At 47.9% G+C, this 13729-nt stretch overlaps 1 protein-coding gene across 1 annotated transcript in view; it reads right to left on the bottom strand.

Moving 5' to 3' along the window:
• Positions 1-13506, bottom strand: part of pdcd4b (programmed cell death 4b) — a 25801-nt gene extending 12295 nt beyond the window's left edge. The window contains exons 1-5 of the mRNA XM_017686684.2: positions 13400-13506; positions 12375-12469; positions 10887-11189; positions 3546-3640; positions 1792-1905 (exon numbers count right to left, since the gene is read on the bottom strand). Coding sequence (XP_017542173.1) covers positions 1792-1905; positions 3546-3640; positions 10887-11189; positions 12375-12417 — 555 coding nt within the window. The 5' untranslated portion in view covers positions 12418-12469; positions 13400-13506. The remainder of the gene's footprint in view (positions 1-1791; positions 1906-3545; positions 3641-10886; positions 11190-12374; positions 12470-13399) is intronic.
• Positions 13507-13729: the final 223 nt, after the last annotated feature.

Raw genomic sequence — 13729 nt, 5'->3', positions numbered from 1 at the left:
ACAGGCAGAGAGAGAGAGAGAGAGAGAGAGAGAGAGAGAGAGAGAGAGAGAGAGAGAGAGAGAGAGAGAGAGAGAGAGAGAGAGAGAGAGAGAGAGAGAGACAGAGAGAGACAGAGAGAGACAGAGAGAGAGACAGAGACAGAGACAGAGACAGAGAGAGAGAGAGAGAGAGAGAGAGAGAGAGAGAGAGAGAGAGAGAGAGAGAGAGAGAGAGAGAGAGACAGAGAGAGAGACAGAGAGAGAGACAGAGAGAGACAGAGAGAGACAGAGAGAGAGAGAGAGACAGAGACAGAGAGAGAGAGAGAGAGAGAGAGAGAGAGAGAGAGAGAGAGAGAGAGAGAGAGAGAGAGAGAGAGACAGAGAGAGACAGAGAGAGACAGAGAGAGACAGAGAGAGAGAGACAGAGAGAGACAGAGAGAGACAGAGAGAGACAGAGAGAGAAAAGAGTGAGTTAGTTATTCTTAAACCTTTGCATTTGCAAGAACACACAGACTCAGACAGTGGAGACTGGCAATGTACAGGTTGTGTTATAACAATATTATTATTATTATTATTATTATTATTATTATTATTATGTTGTTGCAGGTCTGATCTCAATGATTCTATTACACAATTTCAATCCAGAATTGCTACATAATTGCAACTGGAAAAAAATGCATGTTAATGAAATAATGTTTTAAAAACATTAATACAAACTTTACCAAATAGCATTAGTTATTTTTAATTAGGGATGCCCCAAGATGGGACGTGTTGCCCAAAGCACGTACACATTTGCAGAGGCTGATGCATAAACATTAATAAAATGTAGAAAAACAGTATTAATTTCACCATAACAACGAGAAACATAACATTTGGAAACGGTTTTATTACAGCAGCCCAGTCTGCTCTTCTGGAGTAAAATTAATATGGTCAAATATTATTATATTTAATATGACGTCGGAACACTCTTCTGGGAAGGCTTTCCACAAAGGTTCTTCCAGAAGCGCATTTGTGAGGTCAGACACTGATATTGGATGAGAAGGCCTGGCTCAGAGTCTCTGCTCTAATTAGTTCTACCGGATTAAGGTCAGGACTCCTGTACAAGTTCTTCAACACCAAACTGGCTCATCCGTGTCTTTATGGACCTGCTTTGTGCACTGGTGCTCAGTCATGCTGGAACAGGAAGGGGCCGTCTCCAAACTGTTCCCCACTGCCATGGACACCCATTCCATGAAGCTCTCTACGCTGTTCTTGAGCTGATCTGAAGGCCACATGGAGTTTGGAGGTCTGTAGTGATTGACTCTGCAGAAGGTCGATGACCTCTGTGCACTATGCCCCTCAGCATCCGCTGACCCCACTCTGTCATTTTACATGGCCGACCACTTCGTGGCTGAGTTGCTGTCGTTCCCAGTCGCTTCCACTTTGTTATAATCCCACTGACAGTGGACTGTGGAATATTTAGTAGTGAGGAAATTTCACGACTGGACTTGCTGCACAGGTGGCGTCCGATCACGGTACCACGCTGGAATTCACTGAGCTCCTGAGAGCGACCCATTCTTTCACTAATGTCTGTAGAAGCAGTCTGCAGGCCTAGGGGCTCGGCTTTATACACCTGTGGCCATGGAAGTGATTGGAACACCTGAATTCAGTGATTTGGATGGGTGAGTGAAAACTTTTGACAACATAGTGTAATAAGGATCATCATCAATGTTGTCAAACCTTTCCATCATGTCACGCTGGGTCTAAATGGTGGGATTTACTTGTAAACAGATTACAGATGTGGTCAGAGTCATAAACGGAGCTCATCCTCACCGCCACTTCGTTAGCATCCCCGTGCTCAAAGTACTCCTGTACGATCGGCGTCACCGTCTTCGTGAAGGCCTCTTCGTCCAGCGGCAGCACCACGGTCTCGTACACACAGCTCTCCTGCAGGGGGAGACAAAGGGAGGGGCGTTACATGCGGGATAAATTACAAACAGTTGGAAATGTTATCAGGTTTTCTACAAAATTCTGGGAAAAAATATCTAAAAATTGTTGTTCTGTACAATTCCTGCATCTACTGGATCGGAATCGGATGGAACACTATTAGTGCCATGTAGAACGTAAGGATACAGGGACACTGCAGTAAAGCCTGGCTGACCTTGATGTCAAACCGAAAGGAACTTGGACAAAATTTTAAAATCCACTTTATTCCTTCTGAATTCACTACGTCTAAGAAACCAGGACGAGGGTTATATTAAATACGGACCTGGTGAACAGAAGCTTAGCTGTCGCGATTTTAGGGAATGTCTCTCCCGCTTGCTGCCAATTGTCTTCAGGCACTAGGTTAACTCTTCGGCAGTTTGAGTCAGTGGCTTGTACTGTTAAGGCTGAAGACGCACTGCCTGATCAGAAACGCCTTCCCTCGTCAAAGATGGGGATGGTAGTAGAAAAAATCGTCAACCTCATAAGACTCCCAGTTGCAAAAGTACCATTTGATTCAGTCTCTCTCCATATTTTCTGGTAGCTAATGTAGGCTAGCTCTAAAACACAGCAGCCCAGCCCACCTGGATTCAATTGCAGCCACACCTCCAAACCCAAAATTGAGCCAGGGGTGTAGTGAAAATAGCTGAAAATAGTGGGGTGTAGTTACTGTTTAAAAAGCCCTCGTCCTCTTGGCCTCATCGTTTCCTGTTGGGGGAATCTCTAGTGCCATCACCAAAATAGGCCACTGTAGTCGTGGGTCATTCTGTAGTCCACATTACGGCCATGTTAGGAACTCCGGGTCTAAGCATCATTTCGCTATGGCCTGAACGAAAAGGGCTTTCAAAAATATAAATAAACAAACGTGTTCAGAACTCGATTCGTTTGGTTCTGCGAACATTTTTCTCCTGAATATCACTGGATTTTCTGAATTATGAGGTTGTAAAAAAGCTATGATACTAATATCGCTACATGCGAGGTAAAGCTACTGCACATCAATTTGATATTACCAGCCATGTTAAAACTACAAGGCTGCATTAAGCTTCTTCGAATTTTCCCTCAGTCTGTACGTGGAAACGTTCACTGCCACCGTAACCCGCTTAAGGAGGCTGCCAGTCTAATGACGTGAATCCAGCGCTCACTAGCTTTAGCTCACATGCAGCAATATTCATATTTCAACTCTTTAACGACCTCGTAATTCAGAGGATCCGGTGCTACTCGAGAGAAGAATGTTCACAGGACAAAACGTGTCGGGTTCTTTACACAGAGGGGCGATAGAGACGACTTTTCGAAAACTATAGATCCCATAGAGCAACAGAGCTCAGACCCGGAGTTCCTAATATGGTTTCAAGTTACAGACTACTGCATCAGTTGTACATGACCGCTGATGCTGATGGCTCGTTGGCATGCTAAAGACTACACAGCTAACAAGAACAAAAATAAAGGTCCTACTTCTAAACAAAACATTGTGCTTGGCCAACTTTGCAAGCCAGTTATCTCCCTGAGGCTAACCCGACTCCTGGATGCATCGGAGTCAGAATCTACTCTTCTGGAGACGACTCCGTCAATAGGGTCTACAGGGGGTGAATGGATGAACTCCGTACCTGATCCTCATCGTAATTGGGGTCTCGTACGTCCACCTCCTCCTCATCGTACACCTCTCCAGGTGTGCCCCACACACCTTTACCTCCGGCTCCACCTAAGGGAACACACAGATGAGCAAAGGGTCAGTCACTCCATATAACCAGCATGTCAAACTGGGGACCGTCCAGGCCAAAGTGCTGCATTTACCCTCAACTAACACTCAATTCAGTTCATGAAGCCATTGCTAATTAGCTGACGAGCTGAGCCAGGTGTGTTTAATGAGGCAGTGCAATGAGGTCTGCAGAGTTTTGGCCCACGCGGACTGGAGCCTGACACATAACATAAAATAATTTTTGTGGGCAGTGAAGCTCCAACAGCTCAGAGCGTTCGGCGTTGGCTCCACAGCACTGGATGATCTCCGAAATCGCACCGAAAGAGCCGTGAGAGCAGCGACGCCCGACACGCTCAGTCCAGTACGGGATGAGTTTGGCTGTGGTGTTGACGTCGTCCGTACAGCTGGAGGAGGTTCAGACTGAGACCTTGTAGAATTACATAAACTTTACGCTCATTTAAACCGTTTACAGTTCACTGCACTGATCTGTAAAGATTTAGAAGTGAAATAAATCATTTAATCTTTTTGTATCAACCTGCATCTGAAAACACTGAGTCCAAACTTATGAACGGTAATGAAGCAAAAGCTTTCAGGGCAGTGGGTCTCGGTCCGAGCCAGATCAAAGCTTACTGTTCAGCTGCTTAAGTGATGTTTCCACACGCAGCACGTTAGCACGCCTTAAAGCTGCTTTAACACCATCTGACACGCCACACACACACACACACACACACACACACACACACACTCGGGCGCTGTGCACTGATTGATGTGTGTGTGTGTGTGTGTGTGTGTATGTACGCATTTCTCTGGGAGACTCTGCACACAACCCTCCCAAATGCAGCAGAGGACTCTCGGTCTGCCTGACTGACTGACTGACTGACCCCGTTACCCTGTTATGTAATAGACAGGAGCAGCACTTACAGCTCAGCAGAGTTAAAGGAAAATTACAGCATTTTACAAAATCTGAATCACATCGGCAAACATCAGACAACTCCTAGCCAAACTGCTGTCGGATCAAAACCTCGTATCTCCAAAATGGGAACTTTACAGGTGAAGGAGAAAACCTACTTTACTTTTAATGTAAGTCAATGGAACCCGAACCTTTTCCAAATAATTATGGGCCGTTTCTGTTGGTCTGTTCATTAAGAAATTTACAAACAATGTAAAGAACAGCAAATTATGTCAAAAACTGAAAACTGACAAAAATGGAGATGCGAGGATTTTGTTCCGACAGCGGCGAGATGAAGGAAGTCAATGGGCAGTTGCTGCTTTCCATGAATAAACTTTTAAAATGCCTATAAACGAATCCTGTAGACTGAAAGACGCAGCTGAAAGACTCCTTATATTATCATCACTACACTGGATTATAGGGAAATTAAACAGCAGTCCAGCTGGAGCCTCCACACAGACAACTAACACGTCCAGGAAAACAGACGAAGCGTCATTACACAGCAGCTTTTCAGTCACGGGAAAAGTATTGGACACGTAGGGTAAACTACAGCAGTGTAGTACGGAGCTTCGTTATAAGGCGCTATAAGATGTTCACATGAATACAGATGGACAGTGTGAAAGAGAGCGAGAGGTCGCTGCCCTGTTTCAAACATCACATCCTCTCTGTGCTGATCTCCGCTCCCAGTATAATCTCAGATTATTCACAGTAATCAAAGAGTCAGACACAAAGAGCTCAAAGAACACAGCCTGTTTAACAGCTGCAGCCCCAAACCCAGACCTACAGACTGAACCAACACCAGCCTGAACACTCACAACAAAGATCTGACACCAATACTTACATGGAAAAAGGGGGGGGGGGAGACAGACAGACAGACAGACAGAAAGAGACAAAGAAAAAGAAAGACAGAAAGAAAAAAAGACAAAGAAAGACAGAAAAAAGAAAGAAAAAAAAAGGCAAAAGAAAAAGAAAGACAAAGACAGAAAGAAAGAAACAGAAAGACAAGACAAAGACAGACAGAAAGAAAGAGACAAGAGAGAAAGACAGAGAGAAAGACAGAGACAGAACGAAAAAGAGAAAAAAGACAGAAAGACAGAGAAAGAAAATGCACACACTTCTAAGCGCGTCTGAAGTGCAGGCGCAGCTCTCGGTGTTAATCTGATCAGGATTGTGCTAAAAAGAGCTGCACAGTATTATTAACGCTGCTGTCGCTATAAAACCATCTACGTTTTCATTTTTCAGTTCCGACATGCTTTTAAATACCTTACTGTCCTTTACATTGTGTGTATATTTCACAAAGAAGTGATGAAAAGAAACGGGGCTCTCCCGCCGGGCGCTCTCTCCCCCGCCGGGCGCTCTCTCGTCGGGCACGCTCTCCCGCCGGGCGCTCTCTCGTCGGGCACGCTCTCCCGCCGGGCGCTCTCTCGTCGGGCACGCTCTCCCGCCGGGCGCTCTCTCGTCGGGCACGCTCTCCCGCCGGGCGCGCTCTCTCGTCGGGCACGCTCTCCCGCCGGGCGCTCTATTGTTGGGCACGCTCTCCCGCCGGGCGCGCTCTCTCGTCGGGCACGCTCTCCCGCCGGGCGCTCTATTGTTGGGCACGCTCTCCCGCCGGGCGCTCTCTCGTCGGGCACGCTCTCCCGCCGGGCGCGCTCTCTCGTCGGGCACGCTCTCCCGCCGGGCGCTCTATTGTCGGGCACGCTCTCCCGCCGGGTGCTCTCTCCCCGTGCGCGCTCTCGCCAGGTGCTCTCTCCCCGGGCGCGCTCTCGCCAGGCGCTCTCTCCCCGGGCGCGCTCTCGCCAGGTGCTCTCTCCCCGGGCGCGCTCTCGCCAGGCGCTCTCTCCCCGGGCGCGCTCCCGCCGGGTGCTCTCTCCCCGGGCGCGCTCTCGCCAGGTGCTCTCTCCCCGGGCGCGCTCTCGCCAGGCGCTCTCTCCCCGGGCGCGCTCTCGCCAGGTGCTCTCTCCCCGGGCGCGCTCTCGCCAGGCGCTCTCTCCCCGGGCGCGCTCTCGCCAGGCGCTCTCTCCCCGGGCGCGCTCTCGCCAGGCGCTCTCTCCCCGGGCGCGCTCTCGCCAGGCGCTCTCTCCCCGGGCGCGCTCTCGCCAGGCGCTCTCTCCCCGGGCGCGCTCTCCCGCCGGGCGCGATTTTGGCAGTAATCTGATCAACATGTTTATCTGATGACTGAAGTGCATGTAATGTTGAAAGTCCAGGTCAACAGGAGTCAGACAGCAATTAGTATCATCAGATAACTGCGGAAATCCGATGATGGGATTACTGAGCGCATGTGAACGCACTCAATGATGAAACACCTTTACACCGGTAATCATTCCAGCCCTGCGACCTGCACTTTTCTGCATCTTACTTTATTTTTGAGAACACAGTTGTGTAGAAAAGTTCAGGCAGTCAGAAGATATTTTCACTCAGAAACCCAACAAAATGCAAGTTAAACACTACAGAAAACGCGTCTGCACATCTTAAACGCACAATTAACTTAACTGCTGGTAGGAAAGAGGTAGCACATTTAATGTTTTGGGTTATAAATAAACAGTAACTACGCAGTAAAATCTGCAGACGTTTGTCATAATTGGAGCCTCCGTTCGCTTCCCGGCACTGAGCCCGGTCTGCAGGCCAGTTCTGCAGGGCACCCGGTTCAATTTCCTTCTGCTTTGCTGCCCCGGCAGCACGTGGAGCCTTCGCTCAACTCCTCACAGAAGAGTGCTGAGTCTACACTCCCACAGATCACCGCCGTCCGGCTTCTAGGACGTCCTTCATTGGAAATATTTTAGATATTTTAGGACCGGTTCTTCCACAGAACGATGCACTTTAGTAAATTCTGTTTCCTCTCAGTAGCTTATAAAATACGCAGAATACCAGAGTCTTTAAAAACAGAGCTGCACAGAAAGGAATTATTTCTGTTGTTGATGCAGAATCAATATTTTTAAATGCATATCTGCCAGCGTGGACTAAAGGTGTTAACAGGGTTAACGGTTTACAAGGGCAGTAAAACGAATACAGTGCGGATATTTCATAACCGTAGCCCAGCGGCACCTCAACATTCTGCTCTGGAGTCCAATAAATATCAGATATCGGTTTGAGATACTGGTCAAAACTAAACTTAAACAAACTGATATTCGGCCACAGCGTCTGTCCCAGAGAACGCACCTCTTTCAGCTGCACTCTGTATGCATCAAGCATGTTGGCTGCGTTCACATTACCAGGCTGAAGTGGCACAAATCAGATTATTTGTCCTGATGTGACTCAGATCTGGTGTTTTCAGGGCTGTGTGGACGCAAATCTGATCCTTTCAAATCCGACATGAGCCACTTTCATATGTGGTCCTGGATCAGTTACGCATCCGATTCGTGGCCATGTGACTTTAATGTGACGCTCAGATCAGAATTCATGTGCTTTTATTCCACTGTGTGTGACCATCATTCAGCGTTACCATGGCAGCTGCGCTGAACAGACGTTAAAGCCTGTAAACGGTGGAAAAGCAGCTCATCTCACCTTTTTGTGTTGGTCATTTCACAGAAACGTCCACTTCTTTCTCTCCATAGGAGTCACTGGTGTTACTGACCCTCATTGGTGTTACACATAATGAAAATGTCATTTTACTAAACGGCTGCTACAGAACATCAAACCAGACACTGTCAATCAGGGAACGTCCACTAAACAAACATGTTTACATAGAATGACTCAAATACAGCACAAAGGGGTTTACTACTATTTATCCCATCATGCATGAGAGCACACCCTTAGTAAGAACAAGTCAATGCTGTTCAACACAACTGTAATTACCTGCTAGAAGCACAAAGCATCTCAGAGATAAGATCTACAATAGTTTTACCTTCTGTGTACTGATGAGAGAGAGAGAGAGAGAGAGAGAGAGAGAGAGAGAGAGAGAGAGAGAGAGAGAGAGAGAGAGAGAGAGAGAGAGAGAGAGAGAGAAAATATAACACCATTTACCCTGTAATAGGTTTATGACCTCCTGCTGAGGCAGAGCCCTACAGCTGACCAATGGCAGAGCTTCTCTGGCCTGTTTACAGTAAAACAACCCACATAAACAACCACCCACACTGTGAGTGACCTGTACTCCCTGACTATGAGGTGTACCACACCTCTGTACCACACCTCCGACTACAACTGAAGAGCTCTACAGCGCCCCACCCGCTTTCCTCCACTCAAGAGACGCCCAGCGCTGCTGCTGGAGAACCGCACCCCGCAGAGTTCAGCTCCAGCCACAACACAGCCCGCAGCGTCTGGCTTATAAAAGGGGGACTTTTAGGCCCAAGGCCGTTTCACCCCTCTACCACCGAGCCCTCAGCCCTCCGTCTCACGCGTTCACGTCTAGGCGCAGGGTGACCCGATTCTAGTCATAATTGAGGGGTAGGACGAAGTGTTGGGGCTACGTGACCCTCCAGAATGTAACTGCTGCTCCATTTAAGGTGGAGAATGTGAAGCTGGTGAGTATCTGACAGATCACTGAAGAATTAGGGGTGGGTGATAAATAATCGCACCCCCTCTCTGAAGGCACAGGACACAGTCGAAAGCAAGGGGCACTAGGGAGCTGGACTGCTGTGATGTTATTAGCGCTACTTAACACTTCTGAATTTTTCAAATACGCTTCTTTTCATTCAGGCTCGTTTCTCAGAACCTGGACGCGTCAAATGTGCTGTAACCACAAAAATGGGCGTCGCCCCGCAGTCCACTTATCGATGGTGTGGCTGCGCTTTAAGTACTAACTGCCCAGATTAGGACAGTTCAGCACGAGGCACACACTCGTGTGCAAAAGTTTGGGCACCCCGGTCGATTTGCATGCCTTCTGTACTTCGTAAGAGAAAATAAGTCGACATCCTCGATAAAGAGGCCCAGCAGTTACTGTTCATTAGCTGAGTTTAAGGTACTTGGGTAAAATAATGATATATATTCTTTAAAAGCCTACTGGCCTTTACATGGTTCCACTGACTGGCAATAAAAGTAAAGTAGGTTTTTTCCTTCTCCTGTAAAGTTTCCATTCTGGAGGTACGAGGTTTTCTTCCCAGAACAGCGATGCATACGTACATCTGTTGTATGTACAGTACCGTGTGAAAGTCTTAGGCACCAAAGACCCATGTGTGTATTTGCTGAGAAAATTCTCGTTACTTTTTATAGTTTTTCTGTTTATTTGAATTATGTATACGACTTTATTCTGATGTATATTGTGATAAACTCACTGCTGGTGTACATTGTTTAATGCAAATTTCATGGCACGTTTTTTTTCCCCCTCAATGAATAAAACTTTACAGAAATTTTGCACTAAACTGTGCAAAAATGCCATTTTTAAGTTTGTCCTTTAAAAAAAAACTCAGAAAAACTAAATAAATAAAACAGAACATTATTTTTAGCAGGGTGTGAACGGATACCGCTGCATACAGCCGTGAACAGTAAGCCGGAGAAACACTGGAAAACGGTTACGGTTGGAGCAGCAGGGCTTGATTACACTGCCAGTGTTGTGTTGATTACACTGCTGTGGTGATGCAGCTGATTAGATCATCCAGCAACGCCGTTGGGGACGCGGCGAGGCGCTGTAGCGTGGTCATTTGTGTCCTTGACCACCTTCGACGGTGGGTTGACTGCCCGGTTCACACTAGACACATTAGATCTGTGCTAAAGCGATTCATCTGGTCAGCCAGCACTTCGTTACTCAGAAACACTAACGGTTCAATAACTACAACTAACACCAGTACAGTTAGCAGTGATCGTACGCATGTCGGTGCTTTCGCTTTAACCATTTCCAACGCTCCCCTCCTGGCAGCCCAGCCTTATTTATAGCCGTCACCCACGACCTGCTTCATATAATCAATACTTCTCTCTTTAAAATCAGGAGTTCTGGTGAAATCAGAAAAAAAAACTGGAAGCAAACTTTGCTCGTCTGACCAGCTTCCAAGTCACCAACTGCTTTTTCGAAGACAAAAATTCTCGTACGGAGTTTATTTAGAAACAGAAACGTGCTTATTGTCCAAATAAATGGTTTAAAAGTGTTCAGTAAGGTGCCTGAGACCTTTGTAGCTTTCATACCTGTCATAGTTGTCAATCAATCAATCAATCAATAAATAAAATGAGAATATCAGATTCCAGGACTGCGACCGTCGCCTGTGCTCAGGCTGCTCTTGCCTGCTTTCACTCTCAATTACCAAATCCAAAAAAAGGTAAACCAGCCATCTGAGCGCTGCCGATGACGAACGAGAGCGCGGAATATCAGCTCAAACGATCTTAGCAACACGTTCTCATTCACTGCCAGCCTTTACAGACAGAAAGCTCCGGTACCTTTCTTGGGCAGTCCTCTGCCCTTGCCCAGCCGCGACCTGCGGTCCAGCACTCTGCCTTTGGGGCTGGTGGGTGGAGCGGCGGACCGGACAGCGTCTCCGTTGTCGCTGAGCGAGTCTCCCCGGCCCGAGTCCCTGGAGGAGTTCTTGCGGAGCCGCCGCTTGGCCTTGGCCTTGAGCCGCGCCTCGTGGACGGTGCCGGCTGGGGCAGAGATCCAGTTACCGTTGATCTTGTCGTCAATGTTGCCACCGAGGCCGTTCTCCTCGTCCCCGAACTGATAAGAGTCGCTCAGGTCGACTGCCTCTGTGGGGGACAGGGGTGTTAGACAGTTTGTGTGTTGAGGGAGAGATAAAAGACCTTGTCTGGCAATCAGAGCCGACTTGTGGTCAAGGCCTCTTAATGCCTTCAATAGGGGCAGTTGTGGGCTGGAGGTTAGGGATCTGGCCCTGTGACCGGAAGGTTGCTGGTTTGATCCCCAGCACCAACAGTCCATGACTGAGGTGTCCTTGAACAAGACACCCAACCCCCAACTGCTCCCCGGGTGCCGTGGATAGGGCTGCCCCCGCTCCGGGCAAGTGTGCTCACTGCCCCCTAGTGTGTGTGTGTTGTTTCACTTCACGGATGGGTTAAATGCGGAGGTGGAATTTTCCCATTTGTGGGATTAAAAAAGTATCACTTAACTTTAACCGAGGATCACCAGCCACAGTAACCAAGTTTCGGAGCGTCTTGCGCCGTCTGCAACCCTATCAACAGTTAATTCACGATCACGGTGGTAATAAACAATGAGCGCGTTCACATGCGTCCATCCCATTAGTCCAGGGGTAAGTAAACAGCACGCTCCGATCTAGAAATCCGAATGGAAAATCTGATAGAGGGCTGGATTTTAGCTCAGTAATCTGATTCCCCAGTCCATGTGAGCTCTTGCTCGGATTTCTTTCCCATGTCTCTGTCTGCGCAGGCGCGAAAACAGACGACGGTACCAGAAATAAGCGAGCAGCGCCGCTGTGAGATGCAGCAAAACGCTCCTGGAGCTGCAAAGACTCCAAACACGAAACGAAGGATTTAAATCATCTTCTAGACGATGCATGTTCATGTTTTTAGGTAAAGCTGCTCATGAAGTTTGAGTTTTTTACGTCACGTCTTCATCGGCTGGTTGTTAAGCAGAATGCCGATTACTGCCCGACTTGAAACGTGATGATCAAATCACCTACAAAATCTGATTTTCTGCAGTTATCGGATTATCTGAGTGCATGTAAACGCGCTCAACGACGGGGAAAGAACAGGATTCTGAAGAGGTCTTTGGGTCACGCCACAGACCACTTATCTGTAACGTGAGTGGACGAGAGATGATAAGATGACCGTGTCCCGTCTGCGAGCCCAAAAAGCCCTCGACACCAAAACACAGTGACCGAATTCAACACGGCACAAGCCACCGAGGCTGCTGCCCTCGGGGCAGCACGGTGACACCGGCTGCATGTCAACACTTACCTACGGGGTTGGAGTTCAGCCAGGCCTCACAGTCAGTTGCCATGGTTTGAAAGTGGGTGATTTTGCAGCAAAGAAGTGGGAAAAAACCACAGAACCTGAGATGTTACAGAAGATCTGGTCAGTGCATGAACAAACGTCTGGACCCGCACAAGAAACACGGGTGACCAGTGCATTCAAGGCAGAACAGGAGGCTTGGGAAATACAGAAAACTACACTTTACTTAAAAGATGGTTCTGAAAGGGTTCTATCTAGAACCCTTTCATGCTCAAATGGTTTCTGCATGATGATACGGCCCTTCAGATGGCTGGAGAATGTGTTGGGTATGGTTCTAGGCACAAATCTCAAAATCAGAAGTGTTAGAACCCTTTTTTGGGGGGCTATATAGAACCTTTTATTTAAAAAACACCACATTCTCCAGCAATCTCAATCTGAGGGTCTGACGAGGAACCGTTTCACCATGCGGAGAACCACTCATAACTCATGGTTCTACACAGAACCTTTGAAGAACCATGTTTTGTAAGAGTTTCTGAGAAAATACACGTAATCTCTGAAAGGACGACGAGGCTGAAGTCGGCTTCCTATTCGCCGACAGCTTCTTGTTCGAATTCTCCCGTTCCACCTTAAATGGAGGCGCCAGAACGTAACTACTGCACCATTTAAGGTGGAACGGGAGAATTCGAACAAGAATTACATATACTGTATAAGGCTTAGTGAATGAATGTAGGTCGCCCTTCTTCCAGCTGAAAGCACCAAATAGCTCAGTTTGAGACTAAAAATGGACGTTTGCGTGTAAATTTGGTCCTCGAACGTCCGAACTGCCAGAATTTTGCACGGCAGTTTAACGGCTGCGCTTGTTTATCTACAGCGGACGTGCTGCTGTATGAACGACCATAACATAAACAAACCCGCGGAGGCGGGCAGACACGGTCCTTTGCCCCTCATAAAAGCTTGCGTGCGACCACCGAGACATTTTTAGACGCACAAAAACCCGCAAAAGACCAAATGAAGTATGAAAAGTCGCTCACCGTCTCTCCCGCTTCGGCTTTTTCTAAGTTATAACGCAGCGCTGCCTCGGCTTTGTTCTCTACCCAGCAACACGAACGCGTCGGCCCGTCCTTCCTGCGTTCTGATTGGCCAGATAATTCAAGGGGATAGAAGGCGCGCTTTCCGATTGGACACCTTCGTGGAGGCTGGTCGACGGAGCCACCAATGAGAATGCGGCGTGAGGAAAATCGTTCTCGTGTTTTCTACGCGGACGAGTCCGGACGCGCTCCCCTCTAGCGGCGAAGATCGGAACTACAACCACACCATTATGTAATCCGCAGCGGCGTCCGACTCGTGAACGAATGGCTCTT

This window comes from Pygocentrus nattereri, chromosome 25 (assembly GCF_015220715.1).
Source record: "Pygocentrus nattereri isolate fPygNat1 chromosome 25, fPygNat1.pri, whole genome shotgun sequence".
In the NCBI taxonomy this organism is placed as follows: domain Eukaryota; kingdom Metazoa; phylum Chordata; class Actinopteri; order Characiformes; family Serrasalmidae; genus Pygocentrus; species Pygocentrus nattereri.
Note: the sequence above shows the minus strand (reverse complement) of the source record. Positions and strands in the feature narration are given on the sequence as shown.